This window comes from Hypomesus nipponensis, chromosome 9 (assembly GCF_054491055.1).
Source record: "Hypomesus nipponensis isolate SF chromosome 9, ASM5449105v1, whole genome shotgun sequence".
NCBI lineage: Eukaryota > Metazoa > Chordata > Actinopteri > Osmeriformes > Osmeridae > Hypomesus > Hypomesus nipponensis.
Genome location: NC_140369.1, coordinates 11,410,680 through 11,435,655, shown reverse-complemented (window position 1 = coordinate 11,435,655; position 24,976 = coordinate 11,410,680). Strand labels below are relative to the sequence as shown.

At 43.3% G+C, this 24,976-nt stretch overlaps 3 protein-coding genes across 3 annotated transcripts; 2 read left to right on the top strand and 1 right to left on the bottom strand.

The window, feature by feature from the left end:
- The first annotated feature begins 310 nt into the window (after positions 1–310).
- acad9 (acyl-CoA dehydrogenase family, member 9) lies at positions 311–5,790 on the top strand. The gene is made up of 18 exons (XM_084705611.1): positions 311–568; positions 753–846; positions 976–1,077; positions 1,158–1,264; positions 1,345–1,445; positions 1,651–1,729; positions 1,870–2,044; positions 2,164–2,237; positions 2,340–2,415; positions 2,506–2,576; positions 2,672–2,791; positions 2,877–3,005; positions 3,143–3,222; positions 3,315–3,441; positions 3,571–3,648; positions 4,164–4,292; positions 4,697–4,769; positions 5,035–5,790. Exons 1-18 carry the CDS (start codon positions 392–394, stop codon positions 5,133–5,135), a joined length of 1,893 nt encoding a protein of 630 aa, XP_084561737.1. The 5' UTR covers positions 311–391; the 3' UTR covers positions 5,136–5,790.
- On the bottom strand, positions 5,722–13,306 carry cfap92 (cilia and flagella associated protein 92 (putative)). The gene is made up of 16 exons (XM_084705610.1): positions 12,987–13,306; positions 12,441–12,738; positions 12,098–12,300; positions 11,513–11,732; positions 11,220–11,252; positions 10,834–10,968; positions 10,325–10,480; positions 9,493–9,677; positions 8,443–9,344; positions 8,139–8,333; positions 7,643–7,925; positions 7,395–7,559; positions 7,075–7,287; positions 6,451–6,604; positions 6,083–6,303; positions 5,722–5,940 (listed from the first exon to the last, which is right to left on the bottom strand). The coding sequence occupies exons 2-16, from the start codon at positions 12,724–12,726 to the stop codon at positions 5,722–5,724; spliced, it is 3,570 nt and encodes a 1,189-aa protein (XP_084561736.1). The 5' UTR covers positions 12,727–12,738; positions 12,987–13,306.
- A 398-nt stretch (positions 13,307–13,704) lies between these two features.
- efcc1 (EF-hand and coiled-coil domain containing 1) lies at positions 13,705–24,819 on the top strand. The gene is made up of 8 exons (XM_084706413.1): positions 13,705–14,856; positions 15,010–15,449; positions 21,953–22,095; positions 22,214–22,349; positions 22,536–22,701; positions 23,258–23,416; positions 23,667–23,736; positions 23,934–24,819. The coding sequence occupies exons 1-8, from the start codon at positions 14,170–14,172 to the stop codon at positions 24,059–24,061; spliced, it is 1,929 nt and encodes a 642-aa protein (XP_084562539.1). The 5' UTR covers positions 13,705–14,169; the 3' UTR covers positions 24,062–24,819.
- Positions 24,820–24,976: the final 157 nt, after the last annotated feature.

Genomic DNA, 24,976 nt, shown 5'->3' with positions numbered 1-24,976 from the left:
GTCATCATGAAGGGATTGGCAGAGAGGGTACGGTTATTGACGGTTTTATAACAGTGGACAGACGATTAAAAAAATAGCCTAAAAAACGTTAGGCCTACTATACAAAAACTGGACCACCTTGGAAGAAAATGTTTGTTCGTGTTAAGCCCCAATTCAATAGTGTGCTCGCACATTGTGTTCTGTTACATACATATATTTTACGTTCCATACCAGGTACAAATACTGCCACCAAGTGGTATGAAATAACAGTTGCATGGACCGGCACTTTATTTAACATGTAATTACGTCATATACGTGCGACAGAATGAGGGGAAAGGTCTCCGGATACTTACGTATATCCATTTTCCGAAACTAGCCACTGAAGGGTAGATGAGGGCACACTTTTAGAACAATGAATATAAACAGACTTATCATTCTTTCCAAATCTGTCAAATTTGGAAAGAGTTTGCTTACATCTAATGCACGGCATACTGGAAAACATACTGCATACTGTCCTCATCGAACCTTCAAAACAAATGCAAGGAATCTTGCCTACGCCAAGGACCTGTTCCTTGGAAAAGTAAATAAAGTAAGAGAATATCTTTGCTAATATTTGTTGTCGCCTCATGTGTACCTGATGTCTTATATCTAGCTCATTAAGTTCAACTGGATTTCAAACAGTGTCATATTTTCTCGGAGGGTTATCAGAAAACCTACTACTTTACTGAAAGGAGAGGTTGTCAAAGTGATCTCAATCAGGCAATCTCTTTCAGGAAGAGGTGTTCCCGTATCCAGAGATAGGAAATGAAGAATTGGAGGAGATGAATATGTTTGTTGCACCAGTAGAGAAGTTCTTCAACGAGCAAGGTAAGAGAAAAGTTGAAATGTCATCAAGTCAAATAGATGTATCTCACGTTGTGAATATTAGGTCTAAACGACAGAACATGATTACCCTATGATTAATGCAAAATATACATATACATATTTTTTTCTTAGTTGATTCAACGAGAATTGATCACGAAGCCAAGATTCCACCAGAGACCTTGAATGGTTTGAAAGAGCTTGGGCTGTTTGGGATCCAGGTGCCAGAGGAATATGGTAAGTTTTACTGTGAGCATGGGATTGCCCTCCTCTTTCCTCACCTTGTAAGGGAAGTCACCATAGCCGTGTGTTTCCAGGGGGACTTGGCCTGTCCAATACCATGTATGCTCGCCTTGGAGAGATCATCTCCTTGGATGGCTCCATTGCTGTAACACTAGCAGCCCATCAGGCCATTGGTCTTAAGGTAAACCCACATGTGCAATATTACCTTTTCATCACCTTATAATGAGACAGTGAATTCACAACATTTTGGTTGTTTGTTAGGGGATCCTGATTGCAGGGAATGAAGAACAAAAGGCTAAATATCTGCCCAAACTGGCCTCAGGAGAGCATGTAGCAGCCTTCTGTCTCACTGAACCTGGAAGGTAGGGCTTGGTACCACTGTGGGATCTCATCATTACAAATGTCTACTCTTTTGATTAAACTCCACTCCTTCATTAAGACTGGCTATGGCTTTGAACAGACAGCTTGAGTAATAATGGTGCTGTATCTACTACCATTGTTACTGCAGTGATAACATAATATCTTGAATTTGATCAGAAATAATATCATGGTGCTTTTTAATTTCAGTGGAAGTGATGCTGCCTCAATACAAACCCGTGGCACTCTTTCTGAAGATGGGACACATTACCTTATCAGTGGTTCCAAGGTGAGGAGAATGAATGCCTGGAGTTGAATCCATGATATATCTGATTTATTGTTGTGGTTTGCATTGATATCTGCTTTCGTTTGCATTGAATTGTACATGGTAATAAAGAGAAACTGTATATTGCTTGATTTGTGTTTCAGATCTGGATATCCAACGGGGGAATGGCAGATGTGATGACAGTTTTTGCAAGGACCGAGGTGGTGGACAAGGATGGTGTAAAGAAGGACAAGATCTCAGCCTTCATTGTGGAGAGGGCCTTTGGAGGCATCACCAGTGGCAAGCCTGAAGACAAACTAGGCATCCGAGGATCCAACAGTAAGAACAATTGTTTACATGTACATTTGACTTGTGATATTTCCTCAGGAACACTATTTGCTGGGACAGATTGGGCACCTTTGAGTGTTGTCTTGTAACGCTTGTGCTCTTCATCCCAGCGTGTGAAGTGTCCTTTGACAGCACCCCAGTGCCAGTGGAGAATATTATAGGAGAAGTTGGAGCTGGATTTAAGGTCACTTTACACGGCCTCTCTGTATCACTTACTAAGTACAGTATCATGATGATGATGTCAGACTAAACATTTCCTTTTTGTTTCTGTGTTCTGTTGTCGCAGGTAGCAATGAATATCCTGAATTCGGGCAGGTTCAGTATGGGCAGTGCAGGTGCTGGAATGATAAAGAAGCTGATAGGTAAGACTACTGTTCCCTGAGTACAGGGCTGATCAAGTTGGAAATCTATGGACTTTTGGGACTGTTGTGATTTGATTCTTCCCCTTGCAGAGTTGACGGCAGAGTATGCTGGTACAAGGAAGCAGTTTAACAAGAAACTGAGTGAATTTGGAATGATTCAAGTAAGGAGGGATAGAACCAGGGTTATGGGTTACCCAAATGGAATCATATGAGATAACTAGTGTATGAAATGTTTCCGTCATGTTCCTTGGTATAGGAGAAGTTTGCAGTGATGGCCCAGAATGCCTTTGTGATGGAGAGCATGGCCTACTTGACAGCAGGCATGATGGATCGGCCTGGGGTTCCAGACTGTTCTCTGGAGGCTGCCATGGTCAAGGTGAGACGGATACCACAAGGGCTTCCATGGTGTTATCTTAGAGTTGCCTCCTGGTCAACGTGTGTGTGTGTGTGTGTACGTGCAGGTGTTTAGCTCAGAGGGGGGCTGGGTGTGTGTGAGTGAGGCTCTACAGGTACTGGGAGGCCTGGGGTACACCAAGAACTACCCCTACGAGCGATATCTGAGGGACTGTCGTATCCTGCTCATCTTTGAGGTATCACGTTGGACTGCACAACGATTTCATTCTTCTGACAAGTAATATTATAAGAGACCACTAGAGGGCATATGTTCAACTCGACCAAGTACCAAGCTGCGATTTCATCTTATTCTGGATGATCTGTCCTTTCTCAGGGGACCAATGAGATCTTGAGGATGTACATTGCTCTCACTGGGATGCAGTATGCTGGCAAAATTCTGACAGGGAAAATAAAGTGAGCGTTAAATTTTCCTTGTTTGGAAGACTTGCGTTGGAGACCGCTCCAGATGCACTCCTTCACACCCACTGTGTCTCTTCTGCCCCTAGAGAGATGAAGAAGGGCAACGTTGGTGTGGTGGCAGATATGGTTGGGAAGAGGCTGAGAGAGTTTGCAAACATGCCCAGGGACATGGGCCTTACTGGGGCAGATGGAGTGGTGCACCCCAGTCTTGCGGTACACTGCCCACCTGTGTCAATACTTCAGACAATTACGTTCCAGAGACTGTGTTTTAACTCTGGTTTAGCTTGAGCTGTTTTTAGAACTGTGTTCTGAGAGCTTTGCTGGATTTTTCATTCCTCACAGGAAAGTACAAAGAAGTTGGAACAAAGCGTTATGTTTTTGGGGAACACAGTGGAGAGCTTACTCTACAGATACGGCAAGGTACAGTACTGTTATTTACTTCTTGGTCATACACTTATATAGCTAGCATTTACAGACATATTTTGGGGACAAATATAAATGAATCCCTCTCATATATTTAGAATGTCATTAGACAAATGTAGCAGGAACATGATGGTGTACGTTGTTCCCATAGTGACTGCAGACCTAATTATTCTAAGCCAGTTTAGTACAGTTGGGACCTCTTCTCAACTCCCTCTTTTCCTGTTGGGGTGATGTAATGTTCATGTGCTGAACAGCTGCACCTAGGTAGGGCCTGTTCCCTAAATGAGCTTCTATTTGGCCATGCTATTGTAATCAGCCCTCCACTGGAGCAGCAATAAACCACTTGCAAACACTGCAGATTTCGGAATGCTCAATAATGTTCACTAATTCTGTGGTATCTGTGGAAATATCTGTGGACTGGAAAATACTGTAAAGAGTATTGTAGTGCAAGACAATATACTGTAAATGGATTAGGTTCAAGTGTGTGTGTGTGTGTGTGTGTGTGTTGTCAGACTCTAGTTGACGAGCAGCTTGTCCTGAAGCGTGTAGCAGACATCCTCATCAACCTGTACGCCATGACAGCTGTTCTGTCCAGAACCAGCCGCTCCGTTAGGATTGGCCTGAAGAACCACGACCACGAGGTACAGGACCACACACACACACACACACGCACACACACACGCACACCTGGCACCCACAGCGGCACTGTCTCTACGCGGCCAGACTCTCCACCACAGTGTACCAGCATGGAGCTGTTGCTCTGAGTACTGCATTGTAGACTCCACTGTTCACATTGTGCTTTGAGGGACGGGCCGACACAGGACCTGTAGAGTAGTAACTGGATGACAGTCATGCCAGCCCGCAGGCTGGTCCTCCCACTACTGTGGAAGGATTTCATTTTACTGACATGTGAGACAATACAAAATCGAGATAAATGCCAGGATTTGTTTGGCAGCTTTTATCGAAAAAAAAAAAAAACTCATACCTGCTGGTAAATGCTGTTGTCATTTGAAAGAGTGAAATAGTATGTTTTCTATTTTTCTAGGTTCTGCTCACAAACACTTTCTGCACAGAAGCTTTTCACAAAAACAATTACTTGATGTTCCAGCTCCAGAAAAGTAAGTACAGCACACAATGGTTATTGAAAACAGCTCAATGCAGGTTTTATAGGCTAGACCTTCAGTACCAAACACTTGCATATGTTGCAGAATACATCCATTGACCCCACAAACCATTAAGCCAAACTTCTGTGTTGTGTGTGTATGTGTGGTGTGATTTCCACACTGCACAAGTTACTTTAATGATTGTGACATGGTGTAGAAAGAACATATTTCAGATGTTTTTATGCATCATACTAATTGCTTGTTTGCCTGTGGGTTATAGATAGTCCAGAGAACAACGATGCCAACATCAAGAAGATAGCTCAGGCTGTTCTGGAGCAGAGGGCATACATCTGCTCTCACCCTCTGGACAGAACCTTCTGAGGCCCCACCTAGGAGCTCCCTGGCACCGCCCCCTGTCTTCTGATTGGGTGGAATGGGATGCCAATATTGCACTCATCCAGTTGTGCACGTGCCCTCACTCAGTTGTATACTAAATATGTCATGTTAATTAAATTGTGTATATAACATGTATTACATCCATGATTTTCTCATTGTTCTAAGAATGTTACTGACAATGGAGAGGTGGAATTAACTTGTATAGTATATTGGGGTGAATACATGTTGAACACTGTTATTCAAAGGGCTTTTTATCCTGAGTACTGAGATACTGATCTTGCACATGCCTTTACGTGATTGTGGACGTGAACAGGAAGTGGTTGTTCCTCAGTGGACATGCAGGGTGACATCCTTGTGGGTTCTGGTCTCTACGATGTTGCTGCTGTGCTGGGGTAGGACAGGTGTGGACAGCACTCTGATGTTGGGGGCTGCTTTCTGGAAGACGTGCACACACTTCTCTTCCTCGGTTAGGCCCACAATTGCCCTCTTGTGCTGGAAATGGTGTGGCCTCCAGAACTCTCTGCAATTATCAGAATGGAAAACAAAACTAAACATTGTTTTATATAAACAACTATTCTACTTCTCTGTTGCATTTATTCTGTGGGTGTCTTTCATAATAAAGCTTGCCAACTTGCCTGAAGTGGAACTTGCTGTACTGGGAATTGTGTCTTGGTATCATATTGTTATCCTGCATCAGGCTTTGGTCCTGGAAAAGCCCTGGCGCGAATGCGATGTTGGTCTTCCTTTCTGAAGATGGAGGTCTCTGAACCACAGACAGTGAAGGCACAGGCTGCAACAAAAACAGACTCACTCAGTCTAAGCCCCCACCTCAGGTTTATCTCAATTACTCACTTGACTTAACACATGTAATGTAATAATCTATTTTGATATATCTTTACATAATGACTTGACTGAGATGTTCAGAGCCTTACCTTGAGGGCCATTCCTGGCTTTCTGAGGGAGTACTTCATGGGCCGATCCTTCAGCAGGTTCTGGAGCTTGCCTGGGAGCTGCCCTGGAGCTCCCCCCATGTAGCACCTGAACTCTGGGACCCGCCTGCCAGACCCGGTGCTGCCGCCTGGGAGCACCCTCCTCCGCCACCTGGAGTACTGAGACCAGGCTGCCTGCTGCTGCTCCTGCTTCAGCCGCTCTCCTGGAGGGGGACACACACGTCTGGATGAGAAGGTCACCCCACGGGTCTTGCTGAGAGACACACACTGTCAAGCTTGAACTACCCTCGTGAATGTACCCTGGAACTAGAGCTGTAGTTTGGTCAGCGTGTGTATGGAGAGGTTCTCACCAGCTAGGTGGATGGAGACAGGGTTCCCAGTACTGAGGTCCTGATCAGTCTGGGTGTAGAGCTGAAAGTCCTGGTGGCGCTCACTCCAGGGCCATCTGTCCCGTGGCAGCGTGGGCCTCAGAGTGTTCTCATGCAGGATGTTCTCCCTCCAGGGCTGGGGGTGAAGGGCACTATCAGCCCCCCTCTCCACACCATTATCTTTAATATAGTCTTACTAATGTTCTCTAAACCATCAAATCAATTATATTAAAATATAATATGTTGAATGATCATGTACATTTAGGGGACCATTTTTACTTTGAAACCCCTAACTGTTGTAAAAGTTTGCCAATTGCGTTTGTTAAAGTAGGACGAAATAGAATAGAATCATGAGCATGCCAAAACTACTGTTCAAAAACGATCAATCCAGTAAGCATTAAGCATTTCACATTATGTGTAACCCTATCCATTAAGCTCAGTGGATTTTCATGGAAGAGAAGCCCAAAAGTAAACAGCAGTAAAAACCCAATCTCTTTGCCCCAATGCTGAGGAATGCCCATAAAATATGGCATTTTCATTCTGCTGGGATTTGGGTGAAACCTGACTCTGTGGGTGATGGAGTTCAGCTCCTGTCGGTGACATCACCTTTCTCAGGGCCTCCACACGAGCCTCATCAGGATGTCCTGGGTGCTCATTGGACTCGATGCTGCTCTTGAAGCCCGGGTATATGAAGCCATCGGAAGTGCGCCAGGCCGACCTGGACCTGGCCTCGGAGGTTATCATCTCAGACTTCACATCTCTGGGATCCACTGTGGCTGTGTGGTACTGCTGGCTGTAGGTGAACCTCCGAGTTGGTTCCTATCCATAGGGGTGAACTGAGACATGTTACACCATCTTCCAGTCTTGTTCTTCGATTTTTCCTCTAGACCAGGGAGTTAGCATGGCATTACCACAAACGTACTTACCTTGGCCATCTGCTTACGCAGCAGTTCCCTAGCCTGCTCAGTTGAGTTCTTGGTCTGGATACTGTAGTTGTGGGCTGCACTGTCTTTAGCCTGCTCAGCAACTAGTACTGCTACCTTTGGCTTCTTTACTTGAAGACTGGCTTTTTGCACCTCCTCGATGTTAGCCTGAAATACATTTGGTTTATTGTATGACATACGGTATTTCCTGATCTAAAAACCTCATGCATATCTTCTGTGGACACACCAACCTGGATGAAGTCTTTGGTCTGATTGAGCAGCTGCTTGTCGGCAACGTCTTGTTTCCATTGAATGTAGCGTGAGTTGTAGGTGCTGAGGGGTCTGCGTGTGTTCTCAAAGGCATGCATGGGGGAGAACTCAGGCTCCTTTTGGGTCTTTGCCATCAGCCTTTGCTCCCATTTCCCAGGAACTATTCCAAATTCCTTGCTCATGCTGAGAACCATCTCGGCTGAGGGGAACAGGTTGTTCCTCACCACATCTTTCAGCTTCCGCAGTTTACACAGGACGCTTAATCTAAACAGTGATGGACACTTTAAGTGAAGTTCTACTCTATATATTAGCAGCTAGACATGGCAATGACCTGTAAATATATCTCTTATCTCTAACGGTATTTTATTACTGTAAACATTGCTGTCAGGCTCCTAGATTACATAATAGTGCAGGTCACAGAGGTTAACTGATGGTACTATCTTAGAGGACAGATGAGTTATGGTTATGAGCTAATACCGTGACATGGCTTGGAAGCAGGTATGGGGGACCATGTCTCTGACATAGACCAGAGGCTGTCTCATGATGGCCTCCAGTGGCTCGTGGAGGTGAACAGGACTCAGACTGATGTCCAGGGTGTCATACAGGCGTTTGGAGAAGCTCAGATCTGAGTTGTAGAGAACCATCACCTGTTCCTCTTCACTCCCCATCAGCCTGCAACATATCACAGCAACCTCAAGTTCCACATAGGAATGTGACCTCTACAATTCAACCCAATAAACAACACAGCTGACAACTGTTAAGAGTGTCTTCGTGGTCTTACTTTATAGGGACTGTTTTCCAGAGCCTTTTGATGGCTTTATGTTTTAGACCTTCAAGGACAAAAAGGTGTATGTGCTTATCCAGCATATGGAATCCAGTAACAGTGTCCAGATCAACACTCCCCCTCTCCGGGGCTGTCATTTTGTAACTGGAAAGGATTCGTTCAATGGTCTCGTTTGAGTGGGAGTCCAGCTGGAAAGCTGCTGCGTTGATCTTTTGAATCTCTGACCTCAGCTGGGCCACGACAGACACGTTGGTGTATCTGAAGATGTAAATGATGCGACCAAACGGGGAATATAGCGCCCCCTCACTGCCGCTCTCCATGTTGAAAGGGCAAGCTATTTCAACCTGCACTTTGAGCTGGGAGTTGGCATCCAAGTAATGCCCCATTGGCATGGCGTGATCTGGGGCTCCTTCAACCACGCCTGGCATGGCCGTCAAGTTCTTCTCCCACTCATTCCTCTCATTTCCCAGCAGCTGTGGTGGACGGCAGCATTCGATAGGTATGTTGAGCTTCACACGGCTCTGGCCATGGAGCAGGCCAGACAGGTTCAGCCTGGCTATGCCGTATGGGTTGTACTGCTTGGTCTTTGCCCTCAAGGGGTTGTAGGTGGTGCGTTTGCCATTGACCAGGATCACGCTGCTCAGTTTGTCATCATTGGGCTCAGTACCAAACAGGGCGGGTCCGGAGGAAGGCTTCTCCACCTTCCTGTCCCGGTCGTGGACCTCTATCTCCAGCGGAGGGCCTTGGAGGAACTCCTGCAGCTCCCCAGGGTTCAGCAGGCCAGTTAGAATCACATTGACGTCTTTGAAGTAGATGTTGGAGCGGTGTTCTCTGCCTTTAGACCTGTGCACTTTCAAGTTGTGGAACTTGTACTGGCAATACACCGGAAGACACTTCTCCTATGGAAAAAGAACAACATGTGATCTTATAAACATGTATATTGTTTATAAACGTCACTACTGGAAATGTATAATCAAATGTAGCTATTTGAGCGCATTATGTAAGTACTGTAATTAATGTAATTGACTTGTGTTGTGGGTACAGTACCTCCAAGACTTGGACGGGGACAGGAGTGGAGGGCAGGGAGGAAGCAGACAGGATTGTGATGACCAGTGGGTTGAGCTCAGCTTTCAGCTCCTCTGAGATCAGTGGCCTGTCCACAGTTATGTTGCACAGGCCCTCATACACTCCCGACGAACAGGTGACCAGGCAATCAGTCAGCGACCTTTCTCCTAACATTAGATATAAAGGGTACTGAAAATCATGTAAAGATACTATAAATATATCTATAGGTATGCCATGTAAATGATATTATTGAAACAACTTATTTCAGTATACAAGCATAATCTCTGAGAATGCCATAATTTAGTACTGTCTGACAGAAACATCCTCATTTTCTAAACAAATAATGATGGGGTGTGGTGTAATGGAGGTCCAACTGTGGAATCTCTGTCCCAGCAAAGTTGCTATGTGTAATTTGTCTGGGTCCAGTTTATAGAAGAAAAACCCAAGAATTTCCCAAAGGTAAGGCTTTCATCAGGGTCTCCCACTGTGCCTGTTAGAGGAACACATCAAATGCAGCAGACTGCCTTGTGCTGGTGCCATACAATAGCCAATTAAAGAGCTGAGCAGTGTGGCCCCTCCCAGGTAGCAGCGGAACCCCCAACAGTTACCGTGCCATAATAAACAGGAAACAGTGCCTTCACAACACACACTGAACAAACCTGAGCTACCGTTGACCAACATTTAAAATGCTTGCTGACATTTTTTGCAACTGGCCCTATGTTTCTTGACAGGGACCACTTGTGCATGTTAAATTGGACTACATTTGAATTGGTAAAAAAAAAGGTAAATCTTTATCAATTGTTTGACAGTTTACCTGTCAGCAGATGAAGAAGACTGAGCTCCACCAATGCTGATCCGTTCTTCTGGATGTTCTCCAGATAAGCAGCATTGTCCTGAGTGGGTTTCTGAAGAACCTTCTTTCTGAAAACCCCTAGGTTCTTGTCTTTCACCGAGCTGCTATTCATAGCAGCTGAGACAAATTGAGGAAAGCATGGTTTGATGAGCACCATATTGTATAGTATGAATAGATTAAACTCACTCCTGAGTTCTATACAGACTCCCAGCACCAAATTATTTTGAGGCACAGCTACATGGTTGTTAAAGTGAAGGTGTTCACTTGCACGTTTACTGTGTACTTCTGAGGACCCAAGATTGAGTCTAGTGTGGCACATTGAGGGCAGAAGCAATATGGAAGAGTGATGCCATCACACGATAGCAACAACAACAAACTCCTCACATTGAGAGGTTGGATTTGTCAATGTACAAAACAGATATTAAAATTGATTTATTGGACTGGAATTCTTTAGAGAAAAGACGATTCACCTGTTGCACAGTTCATCTCAGAGTTCTTCAAATTTATTGATGGTGCATTTCCACGTCTCTTAGAAGATAATCTGGTCCTTGGGTTCTCTTTCTCAAAGACAGATCTCAGCTTATACACTATCTGCTTAACACCACCTTCAAATTGACAGGAGTTCATCAGAGATAATCAGTTGAGGATTTCATCTGAAAGTCTGAGGATTTCATCAATTAGAAAAACTGTATTTCACACAATACTTCTGAAACTTATATTTAGATTTTCTAATTCAATCTGAATCTAAGCAGCAATAGACAAAGATGAATGGGACTCAGTGGGGCTGTCAGCATAATGATCTCCTGAAGACAGAACAACCAACCACATCACCATACCAGATGTGTAACAGGATTACCGTATCTCGCCGCCTCACAGTCTGGGGTAGCCCCTGCCATCACAGATTCCACACAAGAAACTCATTAGCACATTCTCACATAACACAACAATCATAATGAAGACATAGGAAATGGAACATCCTTTAATCAGACCACAGTGTAAAGCAAAGCTGAAAGGAGTAACATCTGATTACTATTGTTTCGATCTGTCATCCATTAACAGAGGAGATAATCCAATAATAGAGGACTTGTTCAAATTACTCTTAATAGTAATGTCATGGCAAGATAGATATATGGCTGTCAAAGTTCCTACCTAAATGATCGTTCTCCTCCCCACTCCTGGTCTGTGGCAGTCTGAAGGCTTTGGGTCGGTCATTTCTGGCTTTGGTAGACACTCTGTCCTTTGTGTCCCAAACTCTAAATGTGACCTTGTGGGACGCTAGTTTAATCAGTAGCTCTCGAGTGACTCTGACTTTGACAGACTGACACCAGCCCAGCCACACCTGGTCTCCCTCATGCCATGGCTTTAACACCTGCAGAACAAACACATGCAAATGAGGCCCTCCAAAATAGTTTAAACGGTGTTTTAAGTATACAAAAGTCCTTGAATTCCCACAGCAATAGTTAACAGAGGGAGCTAGCAAATGAGCAGGATTACATTCCCATACGAAATCAGTGCCTGTGTGTTGTGAAGTGTATAATAATCCTGATCTGACATTCTAAACCCTCTTGTCTTTGTACAGTGACCTTTAGTCCTTCATACATACTTAAGGCAAGTGGAACACAGCCAGACAGTAAGCTGGCCTTAGTTTACAACACTGTTATAAGACACAATGTAGTGGTCTACTGTATCATTATCCCTTTTTTTGCACAGCATGTAATCACATCTGCTTGCCACCTTTGCTTCATTGTCGATGTAGATTTTAGCTGCGAGCCCAAACATCACAAGGTCCACTTTGGTTGGCTCTGGATCATCTGGTAGCAAGTTATATTCTATGTGATAGTAGCCTTGAGCTTTGGGAGCCTCAAAAACACCACTGGACAACACTTTCTTTGGCCTGTTCTTTTCCTTTTCAATAGCAACATGATCCTCATCCTCTCCTACAACAGGAAGCAGCTAAATATGAGATCTGTACAATAGGTGACATCCATCACAGAATAATGTACCAGTTCAATAATGTATCAAACTGTTAAATTCCATTTAAATTTAAGCTAAGGATTTACATAATAGAATGACTTACCTTTTGGAATTGCTATAACAATGCTAATTTTCCATGTGACATTATGTGAATCATCTCTGACTTGCTGTGTGGATTTATCGAGATGTGATTTTGACAGTGAATTTTCTATGCCTTGGTCCATATGTTGCACTTCACTTGGGGAATCCAACTGGTCATTTTCTGTGTCTCTGTCATGGACACCATTGTCAGGATAGACTCCAATGTCAAACTCGGCTGAGTGACACTGTATAGACACTTTGCTGCTTCCCTTTGAGTCTGAGAACTCACATACTTCTTTGGCTTCCATTAAAGAGTGTGTCTATTGGCAAAATTTACATAGAACATCGGTACTAGTCTGACAAGAGGAGCATAGTCTTACAGAAAATACAAAACAAAAAACAAGTTTTTACAAAATAATTTGCATTGTATTGTGATAAACTTACAAAGCACAATTTAATAGCCTACCTTAAACCTTCAATACAGATAAGTACTATTCAGTACATGCAGAATTCGAAGATTTTAAAATACATTTTAAAACGTCCTTTAAACTTTAAAACACATTCCTACCGTTTGTTTTCTGTTCGATACACGTACTGCTTTGAAGTGCCGACTGCAGTGTTACAGGCTACTGTAGCCAAACAGATTTTCTGGAAAATGGACAGGTAAAGTTTACTTTTAATCATCCTTCCACAAAACCGTGAATTTAAAGATACTTCCGCGGCATTAAATAGTTCTATTTGACTTTCAGAGCCAAAAAGACAAGTTGTCATGTGTTTTGTGCATGAGGACCTCAGTTTACCCCATAATATAAATTACGTTAAATCAACTGTGTTAGGCTAACTTGTTTAGACTATTTTGCAAATAACTTGTCACCAAATGAACTGGCACATTGCATCTCGTCGCCTTGGCAACCAGCGTCACAATGTAGGGCATGGTGGTTACTCTAACTTCCTATAAAAACTAACAGTAGTCAACTGTTTAGCATTGTTAAGCTTACTGCATTACTGAGTCACAGTACGTATTTGTCATTTATACTTATGCTCTTTCAATAACGTTGAAAAAAGTAAGAAAAACAAACAAGTAGTCAACTGACACATGGTTGCTATTGTTTATCACAATGGAATTAAACACGTTGCAGAAGTTATGATACACCAATAGAGTGCAACAATGAATGTTATGTCACAAACACTTTTTTTTTTTACTTACAACTTAAATTTGCCTACTTTTGTTCAAACCCTTTAGATTAAAGAATGCTCAAGACTGGGTCTTGACGGACACAATAATAAGAGACTTTAATGCAGTTAATTATCTATTTTGGGCATAACCTCAATTACGGGCATAACTTTAAGGGCATAACCTTACGGGAATAACCTTACGTTCAAACTACCGTCTATATATTTTGCATAGCCTATTATTATTTTATCATTCAGTTGAGGTTGTAACAAATGTCTAAATATAATATTCAATTGTCAATAAATATTTAGATTGAACTCGATTTATACTTTTACGAAAAAAGGTCAAGAATGTCCTTTTAATTAGAAAGAATTTGGGGGGCAGTGCTAAGCATTACTTCAAAGAAACGCCCCGTGTTCATAGAACCACTTGGATAGCTACATTCTCAAAGTGAATGGTCAGAAAAAGCAGGCTTTGGCGTGGGATGCATCAAGTGCTAGTAGACACCCAGTTTTATCATCCAAACACAGTTTAAAGAATATCGTAGGCTTCATGCAGAGTTGATAGACAAATAAATATGGATAATGCCGATACCAACGATCCATACAGCCGACCCGCGCGCAGGACACAATGGATAGTAAGTACTCTGGCTTACCATTATGGATTGGATCGAGGAGTCGAGAACGAAATAATAGTTTTGGCCACAGGTTTGGATCAGTACTTGCAGGAGATTTTCCATCATATGGACTGTCAAGGAGACGGCAAAATTCCTGTCGAGGACTTTAATATTTTATGTAAAATCTTAGGACTGAACAAAGACTCAAATGTGGAGGAATGTGTTGGTATATTGGACAATTTGCCAAACGAGTTTACTTTTAGACAATTTCATGCAAAACTATGTGGATACTTCAGCACTAAAGCAGGGTGCCAATACGATAATGGAAGATTGCTCGTTGGGAAGGAGAGCGAGCATATAGAAACGCAGATCCGTCTCAGGAGTCCTTTGCGGAGGAGAGAAAGATTATACTCTGTAGGCGTAAGTGGACGAAGGGGCCAAGGGTCTTCTCCTACCTCGGAAAGACATGCTTCGGGTTGCAAACAACTGGGGTCGTGCCCACGGGAATGTTACGAAGAAATAGTGGCACTTGAAGAAGCTGAAGACAGGATAACCAAACTGGAGGAGGAAAATGCAAGTCTCAGAGAATTAGTTGAGGACATGCGTGCAGCTCTTCAGAGCAGTGATGCCCGGTCGTTGGCCTTACAGGTAAGCGTAAATGAATCAATGGAACCAATATAGAATTCACGTCGCTGTCTGCCAGGTACGCTACTGAACGATTTCCTTAGCATCAGCAGTTTTATGACTTATTTTATCACTTTGTTCATGTAACTAAGTGACTATATTTCTATGTTGTCACAGGTGGGACTTTGGAAAAGTCACTCTAAACTCAAACCAGAAGCTGGCTGTTTCATTGTCCACAAGAAACAAACTGCTCAGAAAAAAGGCATGTATGGTTGCACTAAAACCAGCAGATATGACAGCCAGAAGAGCCTCAATAGTTACCTCCACGAGGTAGAGTTGATCTGCAGCTCTCAGGATGGCCAGATTGAGGAGGCCATGCTGTGTAACCAGAAACTGGTGCAGGAGCTGCGGAGCTCCAGGGAGACTGTGGCTGCCTTGGAGGACTGTAACAAGTCCTTGAAGCAGGAGCAAGTGGACATGAGGAAAAAGGTGGAAGAGGCCAGGCAGGCAGTGCTCAGTGGCCTGGGCAAGGTGAAGGAGCTGGAGGCCAAAGCAAGCCATGTCCCAGTACTCCAGCGACATGTTCAGCAAATAGAGTCTCAGCTCCTCTACTACAGGTAAAACTGCCCCAGTACCTAATTGGTCATGAGAGAAAAATCCATTATTCAAATGCATGATAAAAATGCATGATGATGAGGACATGTTACTATGGTATTTCAGGAGAAAAGCAAGCTTGGCCACTTGTTTTTCTTGAAAGAAATACTGCAGTGATACTACACAACAAAGGCATATTAAATCTAACATCCTTGGCATTACTAAAACATGTAGCTCACACCATACGTGGTTCTACCTCTGATGTTTGTTATGTCTTATGAAAAAGAAGATGTAGTTTTGGTAACACATTGCATCATAGAGCTCTTAGTGGTTAAAGTAAACCATAATGAATTTTGAATTCCCCATGAATAAAATGACTCCCTATTTACAATTGGCTCCATGCCTGGAAAACTCTACCATGCTATTTAAGTAGTTAACTATTCTTGATGTGGTTTAGTATTTCGATTTTCAGCCTTGTTTTGTTTGGGTTGGTTTAACAGACAATGTGTGTGGTAAGTTGTGTCCTGTTTGTGTGCTGCTACTGTTGGGAATTATTAACTTTGAAGAAAGGCCCAATTTATTTGTTCATAATTGCACTGGAAACACAAAGCCTTGTGCCATGAACGTTTATTGTGTCTGTCCTTAGTGTTTTGGTCTTGTCTGTTTAACACATTAATAATGGCAGAATTGGTATACTGTGTAGATGACTGTGTAAATAGCATGTGACAAGATTCAGAGAAGAGCCGTTCTTCATATACAGATCTTAGACACTTAGGAAACTAAACACAAATGCAAAAAATTGGCTTCTTCTTTAGTGAATGGCACACTGAAACATGTTTTGCAGACACAGTACCACTTTGTAACCTTAAACTTACAAAGCTGTGCAAACTTTTAAGGCTGTGCCAATAAGTCTTTATAAGACCCCCGTCTATTGATACTCTTCAGCCAAATAATGTATTCAGTTCCACAATAGGCTCAACTCTCCATTGAGCTAGGACCTAAGCAGACTGAATGTTCCCATCAATCTGCAGAATACTCAACACCCTCAGATGGAGCCTAGCAACAAGTCTCCAGGAATACTCTCACCAAAGTATTGCTCATTGAAACCCTATTGACAGAATGTGTCAGATATTCTACTCAGTGTTTGTTGCTTTGTTTGCATCTTTCAGAGCACGTTGTTGTCTTTTTGAAAGTCTCCCAGATCAGGATACAGGATATTGACTCTTAAGCAAGCTGACAAAATCAGCGGGATAGCTTTCACATTTTCAGGAGCACACAAATGCTGTATGTATTTGTCACTCTATTATTCCCATCTGTTATTTTACTCCATCTACTTGAGTTGTCTGACACTTTACCTGTCAAGGACAGGGTTTGTGCAATCTGCCTCAGATTTTCGCACCTTTCCCACCCGCATCAAATAATGTGTATTAGTTTCATGTGTACTCACAAAATAATTTTCAAACAGCAGTTGTCTGGAACGTGATAGGGTAATTCATTTTTCAACGGGCCACATACTGAATTGGCTGCAGTATGTCATATCAGATGTCCAATTTGTGGTACATGATTGGTGCAGTGATGTGTTGCCAAATTGTACCAAAGTGACACTAGCTGCTTTGGATGGTAATACTAGGATTAACTTTTGGGATGCTGTCAGAGATTAGTTAATTACAAAGGTTTCACATTCCTTGGGAATAACTGTAAACAGTGTCAACTGCTGAGGGGAGTTTCGCCATGACATACTGCATGCACGTTAGTTGTTGAAAAATGTTGCACTACTGGATCTGCACTCAAGTTTTCCATGACTGGTTGAATTGGAACAGACTTGAAGTCAATGTGGTCTGTAGTCTGAAACTCAAGAAGTGAGAGTCCTATGGCATAAGGTTTAGATCATATGCTAAAAGAGAGCGGAGGGATTCAGATGGGAGGGAGGGAGCCGCCCCATCAACAGGAGAATTGGTGGGAACAGGAATTAACTGCTCAGTGTATTACCATGAAAAATGAGAGAGCCAACCGAGTGTAACTTTTAGCTCTGGGTCTTTCTAAACTCCAAAAGGTAGTGAGGATCTAAATCAGTCAGTTCAGCCCATAGAGTGCTGTGGACCAGACCCAGAGACAATGGGGAGCATAGCCAGAGGAACAAAAAGAAAAGAAGGCGGAGGAAAACCCACCATCTGGAGGAAGAAGCAAACACTCAAGTGTTTGTTCATGGAGCGGAGGACATGTTTTTCAAGGCTCACATGAGAGGAACAGAGTCATCCATCTTTCCCTCCTCTTTGTCTGTGGTTCAACATTCTAGTATGATCCGGAGTGGAAATCCCAAATCACTCACAACACTGGCACAAGTCTTTTGTCTTGTGTTATTGTCTAAAGTGTTGCCTCAATTTGTGTCTTGGAAGCTCCACAACCTGATTCCTTGATATTTTCTGGTACTCTTTACTCTTTTAGTACTGAGCATATTTAAACACACTCTGTGTAGAAGCGACATGTACATATGTGTGTGCCTCTAACCCTTGGCCCTAAGATGCTGGGCTCTGGGGAGCCATGATCTGCATGGCTTTTCATGCTCTCTACGTGGGGCCTGAGAGAGGAGGAGAAAGGAGGGCCCAGTGGGTCATTTATCTGCCTTCATGTGAGAAAAGCAACACTTGGAAGAGCAGGTGCTGCCATTGCATTCTTGCTCCTTAAATAATACGGGCAGGACTCACTCAAGGGATGTCTGCAACCAAGGGCATTATCTTGCCTTTGTGTTGTTCTTGAACAGTCTTCAAAAACCACACAGCCAAGTGGTTTCCCTTTCAGTTTGGAACCGTTCCCTCCTCTCCTCCCTTCCTCTGGCTTGGAGTTATTCTGACTGTGCAGACATCAGCACTAATACATCATACACAAGAGATGTCTTATATAACATTACTGCCTTCCACCCTTGTGGATTTTTCCTTTTATGTGTTTTCCTTCACTCATAATTAATCAACACTTGTAACTCTAGAGGTTTGTTTGCACCTTACTTGCTGGCTAGAAATGTAGGGGCTACTCACACAACTGAAAAGCAAATTTTCCACTGAATGTGCAATTCAGCCCAGAACCAAGTTTTTTGTTCCTCAAGAAACCACCCAATACGATAAATCTGACCATGTATCAACAGACTTTTTGGATTTCAGTGGATTAGATGTATCACAGGTTTTCCAAACAAACCCCCTCACATAAACACGTCTTTCTCAGCCATAATATTAGGCCCCCTACTAAGAGAGCACTCTACATCAATCCCAGGACTGCTGCCTGCCCTCACTTGTAACCTCTGTGGACAGAAGACATGGCCACTCACAGTGACGGATACCACCTGAAGAAAGAGAGACATTTCTGCTGAGTGGGGGATGGGAATTTGAGGTCTGAGCAAGGATGGAAGTTCACATCGGCCCTCCCTGTGATAAACACAGGAAGTTCTCTAGTGTCCTGACTCTAACCATAAACAGCTGAACTTACCCTGGCCTGTAAGCAGTGGTCCAGTGTTTTATAAATATGTTTGGATGCAGAATAATTAAATAATAAATAATCCAACCTCACTATCTTTGCAATGTGCAGCTACTTAGCAATGATTGGCTTAAGGTAAACTGACTATGGCTGTAACTCATCAGCTAAATACCTTTCCTTGATAGTAAATGTAAGATGTCTGGACAAACATGTCTCTGCATCTTACAGATAGCATGGTTGCTTTAACATTTCCTGATGAATGCTGTGTGGAGATATCAATTTTAGGACAAGGCCCAATATTTTTGAAAGATTCTCTTTCAATCATGTTAATTCATTATAAAAGGCAAACGTCTGGAGAAATATGGGAAAAGTGCAGGGAAAACAGTTGAGGAAATGTTATATTAATTATCCAACTCTGCTTCACTAATCCAGGAGCCCTGGAATAAGAAATGGTACTCTATTTCAAAAGCCATACCTTTGAAGCCTTTCTCAGGTTTCCTTTGATACTTGTGTTTATAACTCTGCTTTGAATCTCCAGATTCAAATAATCAAGAACATCAGAAGTATGTCATAGTGAATCAATTTCCACCAGTTTTTCCATTTAAGTCAATCACCCTCCACAACGAAAGAACGGGAAAATACTTCCTGTCTTTTGGGGCTGTTTCAGAACACAATGCTTGATAGGCTGGTTTAGAAAAAGCTTGCAAAGTAGAGGTTGCATAGATGTGGACCGCTAACCTATCCCACATGGACTGTACGATGTTGCTTCCTATTTATGGCTGTTATTGCCAACAGTGTACAGTATGTACCCCCAGCATACACTATGTACCCCCAGCATACACTATGTGCCCCAGCATACACTATGTGCCCCAGCATACACTATGTGCCCCAGCATACACTATGTACCCCCAGCATACACTATGTGCCCCCAGCATACACTATGTGCCCCAGCATACACTATGTGCCCCAGCATACACTATGTGCCCCCAGCATACACTATGTGCCCCAGCATACACTATGTGCCCCCAGCATACACTATGTGCCCCCAGCATACACTATGTGCCCCAGCATACACTATGTGCCCCAGCATACACTATGTGCCCCAGCATACACTATGTGCCCCCAGCATACACTATGTGCCCCAGCATACACTATGTGCCCCAGCATACACTATGTGCCCCCAGCATACACTATGTGCCCCCAGCATACACTATGTGCCCCCAGCATACACTATGTACCTCCAGCATACACTATGTGCCCCCAGCATACACTATGTGCCCCAGCATACACTATGTGCCCCAGCATACACTATGTGCCCCAGCATACACTATGTACCTCCAGATGGAAAAGTGACTTCATGGTCTTATATCTAGGGTTTGCTTTTTGTATTTTAGTTGGATTCCGAATTTCTCTTTAATTTCTCACTCATTGGCTGTGTCTTGTAAAATGGTAAAAACATGTCTCCTTTACTGCACTCCAAAACCCCTGCTGCTGCTTTTCCACCATACGCTGGTGGGGGATTAGTCCCCAGTCCATGTCGTAGAGCAAGAGGGCCAGGCTGTCTCCAGTATGGCTCTTGGATCCCACAGTCAAACCACCATCCAGGCTGTCTGGGCTGATCCCAGGTGTCTGGAGAGCTTCACACACTTCCTGCAACTTCAGTTCCAGCTCTACCTCTGAGCTCTTTCTCACTGCTTACAATGTATACATTTAATTCTGGAACTACCTGATGAAGATGACTCTTCAAATAGCATTACCCACAAACACAATAATAATCCCACTCAACTAACCTAGCCCATGGTCTTGGCCTGACATCCAGAAAATCCATTATTTTTCCCTCAAAGGGGGTACTGACTGTTTGTACAAGCACTTTGTGTCTGCAACCAGACAAAGCTGGCACCATTTTTCTCCCCCATGTCAAAAGCCAGAGCCAGAGGCTTCATGTATATGTCCGTGCAGTGTTCACAGGAGCCTGGCCTCAGCTCCGCTGTAACAGCTACTCTGTCAATTAAAGTGCAATTAGTCACACCAGGCTCAGAGTTTGAAAAGGCCCTTGGCTCGCTCATTCCTGCGACCCAGGGTATCCATGACAACCAGCTAGGATCTGTGTTTGTGTGCCCCAGCATCCTCTTCCCTAGGCAGCTGGGGGTCCTCAAGGGTTTGAGTCTACTCCGACAGCTACCTTGACTGTGGCCCCACATTTCAAATGTATCAAGCCTTTCTGATTGGTTGTGGAAACCAGACCTTACACTGCACATAATTCCTTTCTGTGTTTTGTACTTGAATAGCTGTTTCCCTCTAGTCTATATGCTGTTGCAGTGTTATGTCATTGGTCTAATGGTGTGCCTCGTCGTGCCAGCAGGATATAAGCATGAGTGCTTCTGGACAGATTTTTTCACAGAGCCAAGCTGAAAACCTTTTTCTAGATTTTTTTCGCCTCGCAAGACATTGTCATCTGGAAACACTTATTCAGTGATTCACGAATGCCCCTATCGGATTTCTTACAACATAAAGGCCCGACAGCAGAGGAAAGCAGAAAAATTCACATGATAACAAAATGATTGATCTGCATTCTTACAACAGTTAAAAAATGTAAACTTTGACTACAAAGATATGCATGACTTTAATCAATATGTTTTTCATCTAGGTTACAAGTGATGTTTCAACTTCAATATGATTTTATACTTATGACTTGACTTTCTTCCTTCCATGTCTCCTCCTTCATGCCATCACCATCATTTTATTCTGCTCAGAACTTGTAGCCAACTGAAACTTGAGGGGTAATTCTCACACTGTCCCACTTTACTGTGAAAATGTCTTAAAGCTTTCAGTGCTCTAAAGATGCAGTGCCTGGCTTCAATTACTTAATTTAGAGAACTATATCACACAGCCCCCAATAAAATGATCTTGGCGGTTGTAGATGTTACACACTCATGTTTGCAGTAAGTCTTATGTCTCATGTTACACATGCACTTTTTAAAGTCAGACTGTGCTTGGATAGGGTAGAAGTAGAATGCATTGTGAATGCATTTGCAGAAACAACATGCTTATTCTTCTCCAGAGCTGAGTTGTCCAAACTACAAATCCCATGCAGCACCAGGGCAAGGCAGCAGGTCACGGGCAGACCAGGACAGGAATTCTGCCTGGACTCCCAGCATGACCGGCGGTCTCCCACTGGGCGAGCCGAGACCACACTAGACAACAGTACGCCATACTGCTCTTTATTCCTTACAGCCTAAACCATCTCACCTTATTAAACCTCAGAGTTCTATCTAGTGACGCTGGCATGTGTAGCCTGATGATTTGTGTTGTGTTGTGACAGTGGAGGAGCAACTGTTCCGCTCTGTGGAGGGCCAGGCTGCGTCAGACGAGGAGGAGGACAAGTGGACGGGAGAGCAACAGAGACAGGTGGACGAGGTGAAGAGGATTCTCACCAGGCTGTCCTGCTGTGGAGACAGGTACAGCACACCAGCTCTGAACCCTGCCTCTCACACCTGCAGCGTGCACACAGCCACACAGGCACAAGTTGGCCTAACTGGGCCGACACGTTTAACGAGTGTAATAACAGGATGGAAATGGGCTTCATTTGGCCTGTTGGGTTTCAGAGGGAGGTTTTAATGAGGGTTTGCCCTGGTTCTCACCAGGTGTGAAGATAAGGCGGTGAAGAAGCTGCTGTCCCACTTTGGAGGCTCCAGAAGCGAGGAGAGCCGCAGCGCTGTGGTGGAGCTCCTGGAGAAAGTCACCAGGCTGAACAAGCAGCTGGAGCTCAAGGAAAGTCAGGCTTGCAAGGCTGAGCTTGACATGGACCAGGTACAGAACACCGATGACCACCATCACTACTGCGCTTCCTGATACGGCTGGAGAAATCATATTTCTCTGGATTATGTTTTGTCTCCCTATATATAGTCATTTCGGGGCTCTGGTCATGGTGTAAAGTTGGATTAGAGAGGACTGGTATAAGTTGTTATGAGAGTGCAGGGCTTCAAAGTCAAACCACAGTGAGTGGCACAGCCCAGCGCCCAGCCGGCAGCAGTGGTCACAGAGCCACCCTGCGTGTGCAGCTGTTTCTCACTGAGCTGACCACAAAAATACCCTGTAGCCCTACATGGCACTTTGGAATATCGTAAATTAAACCCTCTGGATCCAGCTGAGTAACAGCTCACCAAACAGCAACATGTACAGACGGGCACCATGACGTCGTGGGTTTTTGTATTTTCAAAATGTTCAGCCGCTCAGCTAAACAAACCTATGAGCGAGAGGGCTTATTCACATGGAAGCCTGGCCTTAGTCTGCGTGTGGGGGGAGACCTGTTCTGTGGTAGTGGTTATGACCTGACAACAAGCCTGTTTTTGTCTCTGTGTCCCAGATGAAGGACTCTCTGGTGCAGGAGCTGCAGCAGAAGGCCGAGGAAGCAGAGCTGCTCCAGATGGAGCTGCAGATGCTGGAGACGGAGAGAGTGAGACTGTCCCTTGTCGAGGAGAAACTGGTGGATGTTCTACAGCTCCTGCAACAGCTGAGGGACCTGGTCAGTCAGACCCCGGGGGCCTATTATGCAACAGCAGACTTCTTTGTTTATAATCAGCAGTTGTATATAAAAGGTGTTACCTATTTGTGCCTTGGTGAAACATTACTATTGCTGAACTACGTGGTGTTCTCTCAATTAAAAGGTGTTAGAGTAGCTGATAGTGTTTCCCTCTCACTTATAGCTTTTTTCCTTGTTATTACATAGCCTGCTGCTAGCGTGGTAGCCAGTAAAAAGTGTTCTCTGGTTTCAGAATGTGTCCCGGAGGTCTCTTGGGAAGATCTTGCTAAGCACTTTGGAGTCCTGTAGCGATCCTCAACATGGTAAGAAACACCACTTTAAACAGCTTTGCAGTGAATCAGTAAACTACATATGGACGCTGTGTGAAACATGATAATGAAGAATTACAAAAGACCCCCAAGTTGTAAAGTTAAAAATAGGTTTCAATTAGATTTTCTTATGGATAGGCTTGCATGTAATGTAATTATCTCTATATTCACGTCTGTTACCTATTATTTAGGGAAAGCCCACATACTGGAGGTTCTCAACGCTCTGTATCATGAGCTGGCTGCGTGTGAGATTCTGTCTTCTGGAGCACCACAAGAACAAACTAGCCAGTCCCTGAACGCTCTGGTCATCTCCTGTTGATCAAGCTTGCCACCTGCTGGACAGAATATACTTGAGCTCAAAGGAATCATACTGCTTTCCATGTTAAAAACTATATTTTAACCTTTGTGGTCATGAAACAATGTACATACTGTATTATACACTTAGCTAGCTCTTATTTTCCTCAAGTCTTTATCTGTCAAAATGGTTAGACTTAGAAGATACATTGTCTGTGAGCTACACATGCACTTCTGTTAGGAATTCATAACTTTCTTATTTTCTCCTTGTCAACATACAATATTGTATGTAACTGCATTAACATGGTAATCATGTACATTTCTTTTTACAAAATATATTTCAATAACTATGTTAAAAATCTGCATTATGCAAAATGAAAATGTTTATTGGAAGCAATCCATCTTTGTTTTCTTAACACATTGGGGGGAGGGCGGGGGACAGTTGCTGGATGTTTTAACTAGGGCATTACCTTCACAATGGTGCTATCCAGTCTGTCAAATCCCACAGTCACTCATCCACACCAGCATGCAAGCTCATTTTCAGTGTGTGCCATTTGATTGTACTCAACGTTAAAAAGTGAACATTAATTCTAAATGTAATTTTGCTTATATTTTTCAAACATAGAGTGAATATAAGTGCTTTTGACAAATTTGCCTTACAAAGGCTCCTCTTCAAAGATGTTGTGGGAGTATGATCTATTTTCATGTATACATCTGATGTTCTCCTGGACAAACACTCAATCTTGAGTTTCCTTTGGGGTCAATAAAGTGAATGAAATATCATTGAATTGTAACGTGATGACTTCTACTTGTGTTATAGTGTCTTTTATTAACGAGTTGTGAGACAGTAATACAAGACACTTGAATAGATAGTAGCCTAGGAGTTTTATTTTTTCATGAGGTATTCCTTCGGTTTCCAATCTTTGCATTTATAAAGTAT